Consider the following 20,982-nt stretch of genomic DNA (forward strand, 5'->3'; position numbering starts at 1 on the left):
ATTAGGATCTATATTAAAATCTCCCAAAACACATTGTCTGTATCTGATCTACAGACGGCTGCGAGAACACAAGTATCAGATGTTAATAGCTCAAAGACTGAATGTATCACTCTTAGGACTAGTGGTCAGACTATCAGCCTTAAACAGTAGCTCTGTCTCTAACAAGGTAAAGATATTACGGTTTTAACTATGAATGACATCTCACCTTCAACATACAACAGGTTGGCTGTATCATTAACAGCTGCTTACATCAAATAAATGTTTCCAATTCTATTCTGCCTGTTATCCTATTCCTATAAAGTGCTGGTGGCTGGAGGCAGTTGGTGGTGCTTGTCTCTCAAGACCATCAACTTTAGTTAGACCAAAATGCCTTTAATTGGTGCCAGGGCAAGGCAAGCCAAATCATGTAACCCACCCGAAATGTATTCTTCATTAGCTCACTGTTTATGATTGCACTCTTTTAAGTAGGCTCTCTTGTTTTCAATAGAGCCCTCATATATTTTTATCAGAGAATTTCCACCTGTTGCCCAGAATGGCGTGCTGCGTCTCTCTTGACTATTCCTAGTATGACGCTTAAGTTCAAATGCAGAAGATACTATTCATGGGATGGACCAATATTTGTCCTTCCTTTGATGTGCTAGCTCTCTCCCCTACCTAATGCTGTTACCTCAAAATAATGAGCTTCGAAGACAGCATGTCTAAGACTTGCATTCAATTTAACAAGCTGCAGGGTACTTATTGACCATAAACTGCACCTTCAAAAAAGAGGTCTTACTGAAGGCATGCTCGATAGCCACATCAGCTGCCATACTAATTTACAGCAATGAATGCATGCTTCTAGAAAGCTACAAATGCTGCTTTATTTATTTTTAACATTTATAAAGCGCAAAGTAACCCTTCGGGCATCCTGGCGCTGAGAGGATGGCAAGTGGTCGGAGTAAGTAGGCTATCAAAGAGTTATGAAGCGAGCGGCAAGGACGGTATTGTTACTAGGCAGAATTCTCAAACCTTTGGAAAGAACCAGGTCTTAACTCTTTTTTGAAACAACATCAGGCTCTGGCTGCTCCTGATTTCCAGGGGAAAACGATTCCATAGGCGGGCAGCTGCCACACTGAAAGCTCTCCCCCTCCAGAGTGACCTTCTTTGTCCTGGGGATTCTAGCCAGACTGGCAGATGAGGAGTGGAGAGTACGAGTCGGTTCATACCATTGGAACCTATCCGGGATCAGCTTGGGACCTTGCCCATGGAGTGCTTTGAACACTATACAGAGAGATTTGAACAGAATCCTCTGAGCGACTGGCAGCCAGTGTAGCTCTGCCACTGCTTGAGTTGTCGAGGAGCGACGTGCTCGACCTAATGCTAGCTTAGCTGCTGCCGCCTGGATACTCTGAAGCCTAGCAATCAGGTATCCAGGGGATTCCAGAAGCAGGGCATTACAGTAGTCCAGGCGGCTCAATATAATACTCCTTACTACCGTAGTTCGTCCCAGTGCTGGCAACAGTGGTAGCACTTTCTGGAGTCCTCGAATAAGGGTGTAACAGCCTCCCACCAGCTTATTAACATGAGATTCCAGATTTAATTTCTCATTAAAACTAACCCCCAGATTTCGTATGGTAGCCACTGGTGTCGGCATACCATCCAAGGTTATGGGCCAGAAGTCAACTGGCAGGGCACGAGGGGCACGAGGGACACCCCCGCCCACCCCCCCACCTTGCAATGCAAGATCTCTGTTTTTTCATTGTTAAACTGAAGCGAGTTTTCCTTCAGCCATTTCACCATTTCTCGCATGCATGCGTGGAAACTGTCCAGTGTGTCCACCTGGTCACCCTCAAGAGTTACCACGAGCTGCGTATCATCAGCGTAGTTGATCACGCTGACTTTATGTACCTTAAAGATCTTCAACAGAGGTCGCATATATATGTTAAACAGCACAGGACTGATGGAGGAACCCTGTGGTACCTCATGGCTATTCTCTACAAATAGTAATTACATTTCGATGGCTTGTTGCTTACAAACCAAATGTGAAAAAATATGCCTGTTTCAAATTAATGGTTCAAGGGGCATGCATTGAAAAATAAATGGAAGTAAAACACAAAAGGCATCCTGTACAATATAGTAATTTCAAACATGACAAGAGTGAGGTAAAACATAGTGAGTTATTGTCATAAATTGTAGAGAAAATGCTATTCATTTGAAATGCCTTTTTTTAGTTACTATAGAAATAATTAAGCAAAAAAACTACAACTCCATATTTCTTGCATGCTTAATCTGTAGTTCTATGCGGTCTTCTTTGACATTTTAAGTTTTACTGCATATCAACTCTTTCTACTTGCAGGAGTAAGAATGACATCATTTGTGATGTAAGAACATATCTTATCAATTCCTTCAACTTCAATCTCCAACATTATAACCCAAAATTACCAACAGAAATTTCTCCCTATCGCTTCAACAGGTCTTGTCCTAAGTCATTAACCTATTTGCACCCTAATGCCCCACTTGTGGATGCTTCTTAAATCCATCGATTTTAGGATTCATTCATCTTGTACAAAAGACTTAGAAAGTAACTAAACTTCACCAATTTTGGAAGACAAATTCATTTCTTTCTCAATCAACAATGCAACTTGGTACAAGTCTTTTTATATTTTATGGCCTAGTCAATTGCTTAGTTTTATTCACCGTAAGTGACTTAACATTGCATATATTTATAATTTTCTTCACTGAAAACTTATTTGACGTCATTTACCCAGATCATGACATGAGAAAACAGTCAAATACTCCTTTAAAATGTCTCCATTATATAATTAAATGCATTCTTATATAAATTGTATATAAATGTTTTTTAAATTACTTGGAATACTCTTTCAATTCTTCAGATGTATCATCAACAACATCACTTTGCTTTGCCTCACATGCCATTGAACGACAGAGCTTGCAAGCAACCAGTGCTTTAGCCATAGACTCTTCTCCATGTTGCCAGAAGAAAAGGGCCATGTTATGTCTTTTCATTAACACAGACCACACTAATAGTTCATTAAAAGGATAAGGAAATCGTTTAGTTTCAGGATCATCGATGTCTACAATTTCATCTTTGGTTCTTCTCTTTTTTCCTTCTTCTGTCACGCTGTCCATCTTACAAAAAAAAAAAAGAAAATCAAAACATATAAACTACTTATATATTATTTAGTCATGTTTATACTTTTGTAATGCATTTTTGAACTTGACTACATGCACACTATTTATTTTTTCAATCACAAGATGAAAGATTATGAACAAGTGCAAAACTCAAACATGGGAGCAAACATGGCAAGCAAAGTTGATGTGTAACTTCATGTTAATAGCCCTGAAAACATAATGGAAGTTTCTCAAATGTATTACTTATATCATCATCAATCAACTTTATTTTGGTTCTAATAACCATTAAAGTGTACAGTGCACAAGCATTATAATACATAGAAACATGATAAATACGAATCGCAGCTCATAACAGTCTAAGTATATAAAACAATTACAATCATAATATATTTACTGTCAAAGTGCTACCACAATACTAACACAAACACCAAAGGGACAAAAACCTCAGAAAAGTCCTTAGAAGTGGACTCATTAAGGGTCTGCTAGGTCACCTGGATTATCTGATTTATTTACTAGTATGGGCAGCTCAAAAAGACTATTTGAGATAGGTTAGATAAAAATTAGCAGTACAGTAGTTTAGAAAATAACATTTTAAAACAATCAAACCTAAATAGATGCCATTATACTGATAATTTATCCCAGCAGTTATTGCCCTAATATAATCATAAAAGCATAAATAGATTATACAGCATACTATATCACTGGGAGTATCCCTTACCGTAACGCTTTATAAACTCCCACAAAAAACACTGATATGTTTTAACATATTAACTGTAAATTTTAACAGCTGGAAAAAAAAGAAAGCTGACCTACGCATAATAAAAAAAAGAGGTTTTAAAAATTTGGGACATAGCTGTGCAAACATAGGACATATCACGATGTACAAGGTATACCAATTGAAATACAAATTACAGGAACAATATGGAGGATCAGTATACTTATACCATGTTTCCTTCGGATACAACAACTGATGAAACAGACCCAGCCTAAAAAATTTTAAAAGATGGCACTGGTAAATAGGCATCTCCGAGTAAATATGGCTCTATCCCTGGAACCATCTTAACCATGATACATTTTAAAAATTATGGTTTGGCCAGTGATAGAGCGTCTCACTCAGAAACCATTTTTCCATTAAAAGGTTGTTTGGTAATATTACATAGATTAAAAAATAACTCTGGTCTTCCTACGTTTAGTAAAATTATCTAGGATGTAAACCAGCCATGGTATATTGCATGCATTGTCTAATTTCATGCAATCATTAATCTGCTCAGGCTTAGTACTTCTTTTAATCAAACACTACAGCAGAGCAGGAGGGGCCACAATCTAATGTAATCTATAATGTAACTGATACCTAATTCCTCATGTATAATTTCGGTAGAGATATATATATTCCCAATCCCAAAAGCCCTCTGAGTTATTTATTCTCTGCTGTCATCAGTTGGTCAATGTTCACATAACCCATATTTCACTGCTAAAGGTTGAAATTGATATACATTTGACTTTATATATATATATATATATATCCAGCATAATTTTCAGTGGGTTATAAACCAAACGGGAAGGGAATTCATTAACCCCTGCATAGGCTCTCATAAGGGAACCTGTGTTCTTTTTAAACAATGGTTGCCAGCTAAAATTGGAGTCTAGTAAAATACCCAAGTATGTAAAGTCATCCACCTTAGAATATGGCCCTGCCTAACCCCCTTACTACCTGCAAAACTCTTTGTACATTCACCCTTATTGCCAACGCGTACTGGGGCATTAATCCATGGTGAAGATCCCTGAGTAAACTAACCCGATGGACCCCAGCTCAGCTCAAAGTTTTTCCCAATGACCAAATCAAATGCAGAGCTGAGATCCATAAAGGCAAGATGGACAGAACCTTTCTTTTCCCGCAAATATTTACTAATTATAAGGTGGAGGTTAAGATTCTGTTCCACAGTACCCCTCCCTGCACAAAACCCATACTAAATATCAGACAAGATATTCTGTTCTTCAGACCACTGGGTTAATCTATTCAGGATGACTCTGCTTATGATTTTAACCTCAATATCTATTAAACTAATGGGTCTATAACAGGAAGGGTCACTCCTGTTTCCCTTCTTGTAAACTGGAACAATAACAGAGTGTCGCCAGGACTCAAGGAATGTTTCACCAACAGCTACATTAAAATACAGTTTAAGGAGAGGAGCCCATAGATCCACACAGGCTTTAAACAAATCACCTGGGATCCCATTTATTCCGGTAGCCTTAGCCCTTGGTAAAGACTCTATAGCGTCTCAAACCTCTTCCCATTGCAACGATAATTTAGCTGCCTGGGCCTTTGGAGAAGAGCCCTGAACCAGACAATACCTATATCAGTCATGCTGGAGAAAAACCTATCTGAAAGAACAAGTTACTTACCTTCCATACCCAGTACTTATGATGAATAGTTCTTCCTGCAGGCTCCTCAACCGATGAAACAAAAGCCAGGAATTACCCAAAGGTGGTGAGTGTGTGGAGCCGATCATTCAAAAGCGTTGCAAATTAACCTTTCTTGTGGGCCTGGGAGTCAAGGCAGCAGGGCCTAGTGAAGCCCATGCCGCCTTCCAACAGATTCACAGTCACAAATTTAGGGTTGGCTTTAATTTTGCGTTTGATAAATTGTGTTTCATCTTGTATTTTACATGATTTTGTTTGTTTTTAATGTTATTGGTCTTTAATGGATATCTGACTATCCGAATAAAGATGTCTTGACTGACTTACTGATTCGCAGAACAAGAATACTCATGGACAAGGACAAGAAAGCAACCAAAAAAGTGGTGGAACACAGAATCCTTCCCGTGGGTTACTCCCTCTTAGCTCTCTGCATTAAATCGTGCCATGCTCTAGCCATCAGGCAAAATATCCTTTTGTGGACTGCCTTGCCCTTCTGGTGTCCCAGAGAGCTAAGAAACAGGAATAGATGATCAATATGATGCTTCTGTCACAATAAAACTCTAGAGCAGGGTTTCCTAAACGATGGGTCGGAACCCATTGGTGGGTCGCTAGCTGAATTTTGAAGGGACATAGTGCTACAATTACAAAGGTCAAATGACAGGCTATATGTCTTCTAACAAACTGCTGCTTATGGGATTGGTGTTTAGTTTTCTTTCTCTGACTGCAAAGTAAGTACTTTAAAATTAATTATGCAACAATCTTGCTGGCGTATAGGAAAGTGTGATGCTGTTATCTTTGTGCAACACACAACAAAGTGTAGATACCTGTAAATGAACCATATTCATTCAGCAGTTAGGAAAAGAAAAAATGAAGCAAATTGTTTTTGTAATTCTGAAGAGTGAAGGATACAGATTTTAATAGATGAAAACAAATCAAGACACTTTACTTGGTGAGGCACAAATGATATTCAAAGAAATCAGATTGCCACACATCATTTGTGCGCTATTTAGTTTATCAGTAAAACTGGATGTCTCTGTAAAGTTAATGGCCACTTCAATAGAAAATGTGCTGTCTGTAAATGACAGTGGGCTAGAGCACCATGCTTTAGTTTTTTTATTTCGTTTTTTATTTAATTTCAAATACAATAATATCAGGAGCACACATACATTGCAGTTGAGGATTACATGTTGACGTATTTACATCCCATATCAATTCTCTAGCTATTGTCAGCTTATATTAAACATGTTATCAGGTATATTAATACATTGTGGATATTACATATCATGCTAAAAAAAAGTTTCATGTGTATTAAAGCAAATTTTAACATCTCTAGGCTCTCGTCATTAAATATCGCTGTAAATGTTCATAGTGAACTGTAGGCGAACCCATGTTCATGACTTCTCGCCCCGTCCTCTTTCAGTCTCATGTATCAATTTCACTCTAGTTCTACTTAGATCATTGTGGGTTATTCAATTGGAAAGCTTGTAAGGGATCCCAGATATCTTTAGATCTGGACACAATTGGTAAGATTCTGCGAATGTTAGCGACTGTTCTTGACAGAGTATAAAATCTTAAATCCATTCCTTAAATTTGGGAGCTCTTCCCCTACCCCACCTGCATGCCAACCTGCGCTTTGCCAGAGGTAGAATCAATGTGCTTCCTATAAGCTGTTACTACTTTCTATGTATATCCCAGTACAGCCTATCTGCAAGGGGGATGCAATCATTTACGACAGTCAAGACGATGCTTTAGTTACATTAAAAAATCACCCTCCTCATGTCCATTAAAGTAAGGCGAGTCGTGAAACTTTGTCGTTCTAAAAATTGGTTTGTGGTTTTAAAAAGTTGGGGATCCAGTGGTCTAGAGCCTATCATATGTCCCAGCAATGCTGTCTCAACTCAGTTCTGGCAGGATACAGAAGTTTAAAGGTGAACTAAGGATGAACCGAATAGGCTTTAGCTCACTCAATCGCCACACATCAGTGCGTGGGCTCAAACAATATTACCATCAAAAATATAGGAAGAAAAATCACGTACTATTATAGCATTATGAATTTAGCAGGAAGAAACATATGGGTCATGTCTTTCAAAAATGACTGTTTACTCACCTTGATGATTCTATTGCTGCATGATTTCCTTGTAGGCGGATCATCCTGCTGTTTTGGGAGTTGCCTTGCTCCCGGACTCACTGTGTGGGGGCCATTTTTAGGTCTCGCCTACGCAGCACACATGCGCTGCATAGGAGAGAGACCTAATGCCATCGGCACAGCTTTGGTGGCAAAAAAATGCACGCGTTGCATTGCTTGCAATGGCAACGCGTGCACGTCTGGCGATTTCCTTGCGGGAGCGCGCAGCGCCATATGGTGCTGCCTTATGGTCGCACTCTCCCGCAAGGTAATCGCGCAGGCCCCCTCCCCTGCTGCCGCGCGCTTGTTATTATCTTGGTGGGAACAGTTTTGTTCAGTGAACGTCACTTTGAGTTTCCGTTTTTCTCATATTCAACTAATTTGTGCCAGGAAGGCTTGTTTCTTGCGTGTCATTGGACAATTCCAATAATTAGGAAATACTGTTAGCTTTTGCTCAGTATAAGAAATGTGCTTAGATCCAATGCACGTGTGCATACAAGGCAGTAAGTAGTTCACTATCAAGCTCAACGTTAGATGCAGGCGAGGTGCATGAAATATTTAAAGTGCAGTCGCTGATCTGAGACGTGGACTCACAGACGTGAAGGACGCCAGTGAGAGGTCCTGGCTGCGCGTGCAAGCGCTCCTTTCATGCGCCTTGGTTGAGTCCTTCCAATGAGTCATCTTGAGAGCTTTTAACATGTTCACGACGCTTCTCCCAGGCCAAACACTTGTGTGTAAAACCCATGTTCAGACCGCATTCACTGACATTTGCCTGGAGACACATTGTTTAATATTTTTCCCCCCATAGCCCCTGGCCCCCATTAATTATGGATATTATGTTTTACCTCCCCTTCCCCAGAGAGCTTGTGGCCTGCAGAGCAGGACAACTGACAGTCTCATTTGTATCTGGGAATTATTGATGCCTATAGGATACTGCCTGCAGTGACGCAGCAATGCGAGAGGAGTTCTGTGGGGGCGCCTCCGCGGCCCCGCCAAGCGCCTTTGTGACAATGACGTTTAGCGCTAAATCTCTTCCTTTCAGAGGGAAAACAAGCAAATGTGTCTCTTAATTGTGAAAAACAAAGATTTACGGAGCAAACTGAGTTTTAAAAATATACCAAACCAAAGTCGGTGTGCTACGCTTCACGAGTTTCACTTAGCGCGACAAGGAGTTCATTAAAACTCATCCAAATTCATAGTAAACTGCATTTTACGTAACCGGAAAATTGCACTTTTAGGAGTTCGATAAACTTAGAATAAACAATAGCATCTCAAAGTCAATCTTCACATGTTCCTAAATACTTGCAAAGCTTTGTCTACAATTCCTAAAGAGTACCTTGGAGGCTGACATGAGGATTTTAAATTGAGGTCTCTCTTATTTCCTTGGCATTTACTTATGGTGTCATTATTTTGGCATTACATTTTAGCAAGCATTTAAAGTGCTTTACAAGAAACAGTAAAGTTTAACTATTGGAGGGGTGATACTTTTTCTGTTCTACTGTATAGTGTTTGTATGGCTAAACACTTATAAGGTCCCAAAGGGGAGACCTATTGGCTATGCCAATGCTTGTAATCATGTGCTAGCCCGTTATTACTGAGTTTATGATTTAACATTTCAATCTTTCCATTTAACTTTGCTTTGTTTTTGACAATAGGACCCCGTTTCCAGGATAGCCTGGGACCTGCTCTGGCGGTTGCTGGACCCTATTTTGTTTACTAAATTTTCCCAACTGTTTTAAAAAAAATCGCTCCAAAGCGCGAGCAGGCCTCGCCCCTGAGTGCTGCTGTTTGTGTTCACTCACCTTGACAATTCTATTGCTGCACGATTTCCTTGTATACTCTGACTCCGCCCATTAAGCCCTACTTGCTAAGGCAAGCCGGTCTGCCCCTGTTCGCGCTTGGGCCGTGCCCAGCGCCAGCCCCCCTGCCAGTTTTCAGTTAGACTCTGCATGCAACCTACTTGTGTGAGACTCTGTTAGCCTATATGCATTCAGGTGAATCCTTTGAATGCACAAAAAACAACCCCGTGACCTCGCCACTGTCCCCTAGAGTTTGCTGTCCTGGCTGTGGGACACCGATAGGTGGACTTATGCCCAACCCACCTACTAACCCTGGTATTTCTGCTACCACCATCATGACTCCTCTAAATAGTCCACTTGTGTCTTATGTGCTCATTAATACCAGATTCCTTATCAAACATTGAGTGGAATTTTCTCGACTTTGTGACACCCATACCCCTGGGCTAATCTTCATCACTGAAACATGGGCAGATGCTGCTTCCAATCCAAATCATTGCAATCACAGCATCATCATGTCTCAAAGTTGATAATAAAATATCTTCCCATCACATAATATAAAAAACGGTACCATATATGCTATTTAAAAATGTATCTATGGGCTCAAATCCAACCCCCTTACGTCAATAATTACAGTATAATATTGCACATTTTACATTTTAAAGTGACAGCGTGCACAACATACTATTTCCCTATATATAACGGAAAACTATTTAAATGAATAACCATTAATTTCTACAGCGTGATATTACACATGTTGCATTTCAAAGTGCTAGTGATAAAGTGCATCAAAGGTTACTGAAAAGGAGGAATTTCTATTGTACATTTCTTACACAAATTACATTTTAAAGTGCTAATGTGCAGTTATTGCTATGACCATCATATAAAAACTATAATAAAGGGCATCAATTTACAATAACAGTGACACTTCTATTGTTATGTTGCAAATTATCACCTTATCAACTAAATCAAATAAAGCTAGCATTTTTCGGCTGCTATTAAAAATGTTACCAATTGACATAATAACGTAATCGATTCGCCAGATAGTGACATAATTAAAGCCTGACGAGCTGATCTGACCGCACTCATCAAAAAAATATTGCCTTAAAAGTCCTTTTTTGGATTTATTCCCATACGTAACTTTAAAAACATATTTTTATACTTTGCTGGGAAAAAAATCAGATACGGCTTAATACACAGGGATTGGTATGAATTAATTACATACCATGATTAATTTTTCTCTACTAATGCATTTTTATACAATTTAAGCAATTCAGGTTTGATACGTTTTTTAAAAATGAACTTATAATTGGGCATTTTCAGATCTTGCAATGCAATTTGCAGACCAATGTCTTCGAAGGAGGTTAAAATATAAGATCTCCATTTAGCAGCATAGACAGACGTATCTATTTCTTGCCAACAAATGTTCCAGAAGGATTTAGGGGCTGATGTGGACAAAGCGACCATACATTTAAAAAAAGCTCCTTTTGATACCAGGCACGGTCTCTGGAGACCGAACTCCAATCTTATTCCTGCTTGACACACTGAATTGCAATCCCAAAAGTTGCATTGAAGATCTTGACAACCAGTAAAACAAGAACCTTCGGGTCTTTTCCTCTAGTAATGGGAGAACCATATATGAGGGTTGGTTGTAATTTGGCTTTAATTACTTTAAAAATAAAATCATATTATTGACAGTTCATTTGACAGTTCATTTTAAACATTTAAAAGGATGGATCAAGGTCACAGCCTTTGCCCTTAGATCCTTAAAATGAAACTTAAAAGATACTCGATTGCCGCACACGACCCGTAAGTATCTATACGTCTTGACAACATCAATTTTACCTGCTCTGGCCTTCCATGAATTAAACTTCTGTTTAACTACACTAATTTTCATCACTTTGTTTTTTTTTACATTCAGTTCAATGCCATTCTGTTGTGTATAGTCATCAAATTCTTTGTAGGCCAATAGGGGTATGACTCTCAAGGATAGTATCAGCAGTATCATTAGCATATTAGAGGTAACTAATTTGTACCCCCCCCCCCCATCCTAGGAACATGCCCACTAACATCATCCAAATGCTGAGAAAGATCTGATAAAAAGAGATTAAAAAGACAGGGAGCAAGAACACAACCCTGAGTTAGGCCATTATATGTTCTAATCTTCCTTGATAAGGAATTGCCGTCACCCAACCTAACTTGAACCCAAGTATCGGTATACAAGAGAATAATAGCCTTCAACAAGTTCCTTGAAATGCCCCAATCTAACCATTTTTTCCATAACAAGTTTCGTGGCACAGAGTCGAAGGCTGCTTTAAGATCAATAAAAGCAATATATTAATTTTGTTTATTTAGGACAGCCCGCTCCTCAAGTAAGGTTAAAGCCAACAGATTAGTAGTAGTGGATTGACCTTTCCGAAAACCAGTCTGATTAAATGGAATAATACCTTCATGTGTAGCTCAAATTTTCAAATCCATCAAAAGAATGGAAGCAAACACCTTTACATCAACATCAGTCAACAAAATCAACCAATAGTTAGCATGATTGGCCACCGGGCTGCTCTTATAGAGGGGCTGCAATAAGCTACCTTGCCATGATTCTGGAACAATCTCCATTGTCAACACTTTACTGAATAGATTATATAAAATACCAGCCCACATGTCAACATTGGCACAGTACACGGCATTTGGTAGCCCATTAGGTCCGGGGGCACCATTAGCTCAAAGCCCACTTAACAGGGTCAATACTTGATTACTTCTCAGAATTTCTAAGTCAATGTTTGAATCAAGACTAAAGTCATTGAGTTGAACTGTGGAATTCCAGTCGTGACACTCACCATTCCCCACATTAGTTGTTGATATACTATTTCAATCATATCCAGCCCACATGCCTGGTTGATTTACCATCTGGACCGATGAGCCGTACAAATTGGCTATAAACGTTACCCAACTGACTTCTGATATATTTACAGAAAAAGCCCTACCGCCTCACAATAGCCCAGCTTGAGTTTTAAGTTACGCTTTCCAGACTTCTTGTTTATAAGTCTTTTTTAAGACCCTATAGATTTTCTTTAAACAGTGAATAGGTCTGATAAAATCTATGAGCATAAGCCATTAGTACAGCTCTATTAAGTAATTTCTTTAACTTCAATAGCTTAGGCGGAACCATATTTTCAGGGTATTCAGATGAGTATTAATTTTCCTAGTCTTGCGGGCTACAAATTTCCCCACAAGGGACATTGTAATAAAATTCCGTTTACTAATCATATTGATATCATCCTGTACACATTCCTTAAATAGTGCCTCAGCTGTTTGTGTAATTTCCTCTTCTTTGGCTAAATGCCATACCAACCTCTTCAGGTTATATGCAGAATATGCCATATTGGGAAGATCATTGGATTTAGAGTGACACTTCACAAAAAAATTAAATTTTACAACCTGGGGGTTGTGATCACTTTCAGGGCAGCCGATTACCTTATAAACAGACATATTTGATCTCAAATTGTCTGATATAAAGGTCTAATCAATAATTGAAGCTTGTTCAGAATTTTTTAACGGTGGGAATGAATCTGGATTTTTCTTTTAACTGGCTGACTCCAGCCTCCGACATAATGTCACAGCATTCTTTTGCCTGACCATCAGTCTTACAGTTCAAACCTGAGAACCAAATTAGTTGCAAATTAAAATCACCTGAGACTATTAAACCAGCATCAGGGTGCTGGATTATTAATGTACCTAAAACATCTTGCATGATATACAACTGTGCAGACTTATTTTACTGGCACTCAGATACACATTGAGAATAATTAAACTTAAATCAGTGGAATTTACCACAAGACATTGCAGCCGACCCAGATTAACCCCTTCTATGCTGATGATGGCCCCTGTCCGTCATGCATCACTGTGGGCGTGTGCTGATGACGGCTGGGGGCCGTCATGATCCCGCCCACTCTTAAAAACGGCCGCAGAGGCGCAGAATCGCGGCCACGCCCAAGGGGTTAAAGTCCACCACATCAACAACCAGGTTTAAGTCGCCTGCAATATAGCACGCCAATCCACATTTTGCATGGCCTGGTTTAATAATTTTCACTGCCAGGATACTATATTCATTGAATCCAAACAAAGGGGTAATTTGTACGCACCAAGCTTCTTGAAATAACAAAAATGTAAATGAATTTAAAAATAATATTGTGTCAGGGTCAGACAATAAATGGTTCAAGCCATGAACATTCCAGGAGCATATACTTATTTGATTTACATCAGCATCCGTAGCTCCGGTTATCCAATTACTATCTCCACAGGGAACCTTTGCCAAAGATGCTGGAAGCCAAGACCAGTCCTCCATTCGGACATTATTTTTAGGTAGCTACTCACAAAGCTGACCCCCTGTTTGGGAATTGGTGATCAACAGACCAGAACTACAGGAGATTTGACTGGGAAGGTAAACAGGAAAGTGGTATTGCTATTTTATGTAGGTCTGAGTACTCTGTGAATTGAACCCCCATCAGGTCACCACTCTGTGAGGCAGATTTTTTAAGTCTCTACTTATCGCCCAAACAGTTGTTTAGGGTCATATTGCTATACCGATCTCCTGGCCCCAGGGCCCCATAAGTTCAGGACTTTCATTGTTTCCTTCGGGACAACATTGCACAGAATGGCTCTTAAGGTTCTAGGAGACTTCAATATTCATCTTGAGGTACTAGATGACCTTGAGACCATGTTGCTTTTACAACCTATTTCCGTACTGGGTCAGTCACAGCGGGTGGATAGTCCCACATATCAGGCGGGGAACACTCTTGACAGCATTTTTTCTAACAATGCATTACTAAATACCATTTCCACACTTCCTCTCCCTTGATCAGATCATAGTTCTGTTTTTTCAATATTTCTTGCAACCAGGTGAATTATTTACCCTCAAACGGTCCATCTTGCACCCTCTCTTGTACATGGCATAGGCTCCAAGCAAACAAACTTTCACAATTAATGACTGAGATATCCTCAGGTCTGCTAGATGATGTGGACAGTGCTGTTGAAATCTACACACACTGGTTAGAGACAGTGTCCTAAACTTTAGTTCCTGAAAAAAAGGCAGGGATTAAGAGGTATTGCCGTACCGTGCCTTGATTTTCTGAGGAGGTCAGGACCTTGAAACAAGCATGTAGAAGGCAAGAGAGATGCTGGCGGGTAAAAATTACTACAGCAATGAAAGAGACAAACACAGGATTTATCTGTTCAGGTATAAGTCCTTTATTCATAAGGCAAAATCAGACTATTTCACCAGTAAGATAGACTTGCAGCTATTTCCTCTACGAAATTATTTTACTCTGTCAAAGACCTCACTTCTGTTACTGCTCCCCTACCCAAAGAATGTAGTCGGTCCTTCTGTAATTCTGTGGCCACTGCCTTTCGTCTTAAGGTTGAGGAGGTTTTAACAGCTTCTCATCTCTTTCTTCTACTCCCTTGGTGGACAAATCTTTCTCATCGGTTACGAACTCTGGCCTTGAATTCAGCCCACCACTGCTGAAGTTACCAAGCTGATTAATACTGCTAGATCAGGTTTGCCAGACGATCCTTGTCCCCCTTCAATGGGTAGTTTAGTAGCCGAAACCATTGCCACCAAGCTGTCTGAGATCTTCCAACTTGTGTGCCTTTCAGGCTCTTTTCCTTTGGCTTGAAAGACGGCAGAGGTGCTGCCTCGTACAAAAAAGTAGACAATCTTAATAGTTACCGTCCTATTTCCTGCCTCCCTCTGCCAGCCAAGAATCTGGAAAAGGTGCTTAATACTCAGTTGGGAATTTACATCAACACCAACAATCTTCTGGACACCACCCAATTTGGTTTACGTGCAGGTCATAGCACTGCGACCCCGCTTATTAAGGCAACTGAGGAGATTAGGGCAACCCTTGACCAGGGTGGCTGAGCTGCACTGATCCTGTTCGAACTATCGCCTTTGAAACAGTGAATCATGGGCTGCTGTTGAAGAGGATAAGTGGGATTGTTAATGTCTGGCTCAGCTTGGGAGTTACTGAACTCATTTCTTTCAGATTGAGTGCAATCAATCAGAATTGGTGGGTTCTCATCTCAATCCTTTTCACTCCTTTACGGTGTTCCACAAGGATCCTCAATAAGTCCTCTCCTATTCAACATCTTCGTCACTCCTCTTGCTGAACACATCCGATGATTTGGCTTTGCTTTGACTAAATATGCAGATGACATACAAATTGTTTTGTTTCTGTCAACAGAGGACACAGGAGTGTTGCAGAGTTTCTGTGACTACATGAAAGCAGTGGACAATGGACGGCTAAAAGTTGCCTCAAATTGTATTCATCTAAAAACCGAGGTACTGCTGTTTGGTGCCCAAGCGTCTTTTTGGACCTCTAATTGGTGGCCTTCTGAGATGGGCCCTCTTCCAACTTAGTCAACTGTGTTAAGAATCTGGGAGTTTTGATTAACAACAGACTCTCCTATATAAATCAAGTTAATGCTGTGACTTTCGCAGCTTTCTTTGTCTTGAAAATTATCAGAAAAATTATTCCCTTCCTACCAGGGCATCTTTGGAAAGAAGTGGTATCCTCTCTTGTAATCTTAACATCGATTACTATAAGGGTCTTTATCTCAACGCCCATCAGCAGGTTTTGAACAAACTGCAAACCCTACAAAATGCTGCTGTTGTATAAAATCCCCAACTATCATTTGTCTTGAAATTGATTTCCAAACTCCATTGGCTCCCTGTGAGGCAGAGTCTCACATTTAAAGCCCTGTGTACTGTATTCAAGGCATTGTATGGGATAGGGCCTGATTTCCTGAAGAAGAGTTTCACCTGGTATGCACCGGGCAGGTCTCTTCGCTCTTCATCTGCCAAACTACTTACAGTACCCAGAGTTAGATATGTTAAGTGTGTGTGTGTGGGGGGGGGGGGGGGGGAAGGGGAGTGAGATGTTTTGTGCATGGAGCATCTAAACCATGGCATGATATAATAAATCTCTTCCTAATCTTCTAGCATTAAGAAAGGCCTTAAAGACTTGGCTCTTCTCTATTGTTAACTATTTCACTTCTCATTATGTTTCTCTACTCAACTAGCACCGTGACGTCCTTTGGACAAGCCAGCACTTTACAAAATTCCCACACACAACTGCATCACAACATAGGATTTAAACAATGATGGCTGGTCTCACCAAGGACACCATTACCGACAAAGCCAACCACGACGAAGGAATGAAGGCCGTCGCCGACTGGATGAAGACTAGCCGTCTGAAGCTGAACTCGGACAAAACGGAGGTCCTCATCCTCGGCTCCAACCCTTCAGCCTGGGACGACTCCTGGTGGCCGACGGCACTGGGGGCAGCCCCGACAGCCACAGACCAGGCACGCAACCTGGGAATCATCCTCGACTCAACGCTCTCAATGACCAAGCAAGTCAACGCCGTCTCCTCCTCCTGCTTCAACACCCTCCGCATACTCCGCAAGATCTACAGCTGGATCCCGACATATACAAGAAAGACAGTCACCCAGGCCCCCGTCGGCAGCAGACTCGGCTACAGAAACGCCCTCTACGCGGGAGCCCCGACCAAGCTCATCAAACTACTACAACACATCCAAAACGCCTCGGCACGACTGATCTTCAACATACAATGCCACGCCCACATCACCCCCCACCCTGGGAAACCTGCACTGGCTCCCCGTCAACAAGAGGATATCCTTCAAGCTCTTCACCCACGCAAGGCACTCCACAAGACCAGTCCAGCCTTCCTCAGCAGACGGCTCTCCTTCTACATCCCCAACCGCAAGCTACGCTCCGCCGACCTCTCACTCGCCACCATCCCGCGCATCCGCAGAACAACCACTGGTGGGAGATCCTTCCCCCACCTCGCCGCCAATACATGGAACACCCTCCCACTGAGCCTACAACAAACCCAAGACCTGCTGACCTTCAGGAGGATACTCAAGACCTGGCTGTTCGATCAGTAGCGGCCCCCTCTCCCCACTCGCCCCCCCTTCCAGCGCCTTGAGACCCTCACGGGTATGTAGTGAGCTTTACAAATGATTGATTGATTGATTGATCTGGTAAACCAGGAAAAGCAAACTTTTCACTCAGTCCAGAGAAAACCCTTGCAGCACAAAAGAAAGCAGAGGGCCTCAGAAAAATATTCCTTATGAGGATCAATGTTCTTCTCGGCACACATCGGTCAGCATGACCAGAAGCCAGAAAACACTTATTTGGTTGAGGGTAGGCATGCCAGGAGGATATATTCAAGAATTCCCAATGGGAAACGCAGAGTAAAATCTGCATGGTAAAGGTATATATTCGTCAATGTTTGGCAGCAAAAGTGCATCTACCCTGGGCACTTTTGGCCTTACCTTGTCTGTTTTAAGGGACACTATTTTGCAGGTCTTGAAACTGTTTAGGTTGCTTACTGCTGCTATTTCCAATGCTGGGTTCTCGGGGTGGAGGATTCTGCTTCAAATTGCGAATTAGATGGTGGTTGTCACCACAAGCTGGCACACCTATAGATTTTGCGGTGTCTCATTTTATTCAAGCAAATCCCCCTGAGGTCACCATCAAAATCCAAACCACAGGGGAGGAGCTTCGCGCACAACCGTGATGGCCGCGTGAGCACAGGGCTCCCGGACCTTCGCCACCTCCTGCACTTATCCTGAATACTATCCTGGTTATGACGACGGGTTATTGAAGATGCAACCCAGCTGATATAATAGCTGTTTCCAGAAATTGATTTTGGCTCCGGGAACCGATCTTACGATACTCTGAACTTTTGTGGCCTGCTCCACGGAACTGCCCCAGGCTCGAGTGAATGGCCTGCCCGGGCAGTAATTGAACAACATCGACCTGCCTGATCCTGCTCTCTACCCAGGTCTTAGCGTTCGGTTTCGCTTTTGGCCTTGGACCCTCTCCCACCTCGGTCTCGCTCCTGCTACCCATGGCGTAATCAACTCCGCAATTTCGCTCCAGTATCGTGATCGAATGTCACTGGTCGTCGTACGTCAAGTTGTAACCTGTTCTTCTAGTGGACCCCTTTGGGTGAACTGAACGGAGCCATTTTCACCAGGTCTCGAGGACCCCTCGGGGGCGCAGCTTCCAAGATGGCCGGCAAACCGGAGATCGAGAAGCTAAAGACCAAGTCCGTCCACCTTGGGGGTACCGTACAATCGAATGTTATGGACCGATACACTCATCCTAAGGGATCCCCTGGCGGTGCGAGTAAGTCCCTGGGAGATGCGGGAGATGACTCGAAGGTGGGAGACGATTTGACCTTACGTGATGTCATGGGCGCCATTGCCAGCATGAAGACCTCTATTGGCCAACAGTATGAGACTGTGGCCCAAAAACTTTACACTGTGGCAATCGATGTCACCCTGATCAGGGCGGACTTAGCTAAGACCAATGAAAAAGTTAAATCTCTGGATTTGAAGTCCTCCAGCCTCACGACTGATGTCTCCGATCTACAAACGGAGGTCCGCAATCTACAGTCCTCCAACGATTTCTTTTCTCGCCGACTGGAGGATTTTGAAAGTCGAGCAAGACGAAACAACGTTCGTATAGTTGGGGTCCCTGAAAAACCAGAAAGCCCAACGGTGGATCTCCTCGTTGAGGACCTCATCGTAAACCATATTGCACCTAAAGGCTTGAGCAACTTCTTTGCTGTGGAACGTGTTCACAGGGTGCCGGGGGGAAAGCCTAAGCTGGGTGCTACCCCGCAACCCATAATCGCCAGGATTTTCAACTTTCAGGATAGAGACGCTATCCTGCAGGCGTCGCGGTTGGGTGGCCCCACGAAATTCGAAAATACCACGGTGAGCTTCTACCCGGACTTCACCCAGCTCGTGCAGGAGCAAAGGATGGGGTTCCAGGGGGTGAAGAGACGATTGAGGGACAGGAACATGAAATACGCAATGCTCTTTCCAGCTCGGCTGCGTGTGGAATATGGAGATCGGACGTTTTTCTTTGATCACTCTGAGGCCGCTAGTGACTGGCTCGACACGTTGCCCAGGCAGCAGGAACACTCTGAACATTCTGGAGGAGCGGAAGGTGGCCCGATGGAGCAGGAATGAGAAATGGACCTGGTTTTCTGGATTACATATGGACCTTCCAGCTGTGGTTTGATGACTCTTAAACTGGCTTGATAGTGGTGATTACCCAGGGGTGGCGGGGGGGAAGGGGGGGGGGGGGTGTTCTCTCCTCCTCCGGGGTTTCTTTTCGTAGATTAGTTATATGTTAGGGCGACAGGCACACTGCAAGTTGGGGTGGCTTTTCAGTCTAACGCAGGGGTGCAGGGTGGTGGGTCGGGTTTTGGGTATTTGTTGGGGGTGGGGGGGAAGTTGTTAGTGTTTCGTTCATTTCAAGGCAATGTATTGATTGACTTCTGGATTTGGATGTCGCGTTCATTGTGGGGTGGATGCAGCAATTATTCCTGGGATGGGGGGAAGGGGATTGAAATTACTGTGTTGGAATGTTAATGGGTTGGGGGATAGGATAAAACGGGGTGTGGTGTTACAACTATTGAGACGCCTCTCCCCCAATGTGGTGCTACTGCAGGAGACACACCTGATAGGAAACACATGCCATGCTATGAATCGGCGGGGCTACCGCCTTCTGGCACATTCTGGATTCACTACTGGCTCTAGGGGGGTGGGCATCCTGGTCAGGGGTTCCCTCCCTCTGGAGGTGGACGATATCATCCTTGATGATAGGGGGCGATATGCCGCCATTACTGGAAGATGGGAGGGGAAGACTATCAATCTGCTTTCTGTCTATGTCCCACCTGGCCTTCAGACTACGACCTTTGCCGACTTGGGGAGAGTGATTTTGGGGCTTCCGGAGGGCATCCTGGTGGTGGGTGGTGATTTCAACTCGGTTGCCTCCGGAAGTGACGACCGCTTCCCCCCCAGGGAACTCGTAAGATCACAGTCCTGGCTGGGTGGCTTCTTGGATACGTTGGGATTAATAGATTGCTGGAGGCTTCTTCACCCGGGGCAGTTACAATACACGTTTCACTCTGGTGCACACGGTAGTCTCTCGAGACTCGATTACATTCTGACGCCCGCGACACAGGCCTCTTCTGTCAGGGAGATTAGACATTTGGCTAGGGGTATTTCGGACCACTCCCCACTATGGCTTGTGATGGAAGCGAGGCAGGGAACTGAGGGCCGGGTAGCCCCGATTAACCCTTGGTATCTCCGCGATCCTAGGACCCGTGCGGAATTGGTCAACTCACTGGATCAATACTTCACGGAAAATGTGGGGTCTGTGTCATCTTATGTCTCGCTGTGGGAAGCCTTCAAGACTGTTATCCGTGGCCAGGCGCTATCATTAATCAATGGCGCTAAGAAACGTAAATACGAGGCTGTGGTCCGACTTGAGACCGAAATAACTGACTTGCAAGGGGAATTGGAACTTGGTGTCACTTAGGACAAGCTCCACCTCCTCAGTCTCAAGCAACTCGACTATAGGGCACTGGTAAAGGACGCCGCCAAAGTGATGAGTAGAGAGCAGCA

General features: G+C 42.6%; 1 protein-coding gene and 1 long non-coding RNA gene across 2 annotated transcripts in view; one reads left to right on the forward strand and one right to left on the reverse strand.

Moving 5' to 3' along the window:
• The window catches only part of LOC144826435 (transient receptor potential cation channel subfamily M member 7-like), a 2,236,140-nt gene that overhangs the window by 1,411,608 nt on the left and 803,550 nt on the right, over positions 1-20,982 (reverse strand). Inside the window, exon 16 of the mRNA XM_078684762.1 lies at positions 2,849-3,129. Coding sequence (XP_078540888.1) covers positions 2,849-3,129 — 281 coding nt within the window. The remainder of the gene's footprint in view (positions 1-2,848; positions 3,130-20,982) is intronic.
• LOC144826437 (uncharacterized) overlaps positions 1-20,982 on the forward strand; it is an 871,719-nt gene that overhangs the window by 561,420 nt on the left and 289,317 nt on the right. The gene's annotated exons all lie outside the window — the stretch shown is intronic.

This window comes from Lissotriton helveticus, chromosome 3_2 (genome assembly GCF_964261635.1).
Source record: "Lissotriton helveticus chromosome 3_2, aLisHel1.1, whole genome shotgun sequence".
NCBI classification, from domain to species: Eukaryota; Metazoa; Chordata; class Amphibia; order Caudata; family Salamandridae; genus Lissotriton; species Lissotriton helveticus.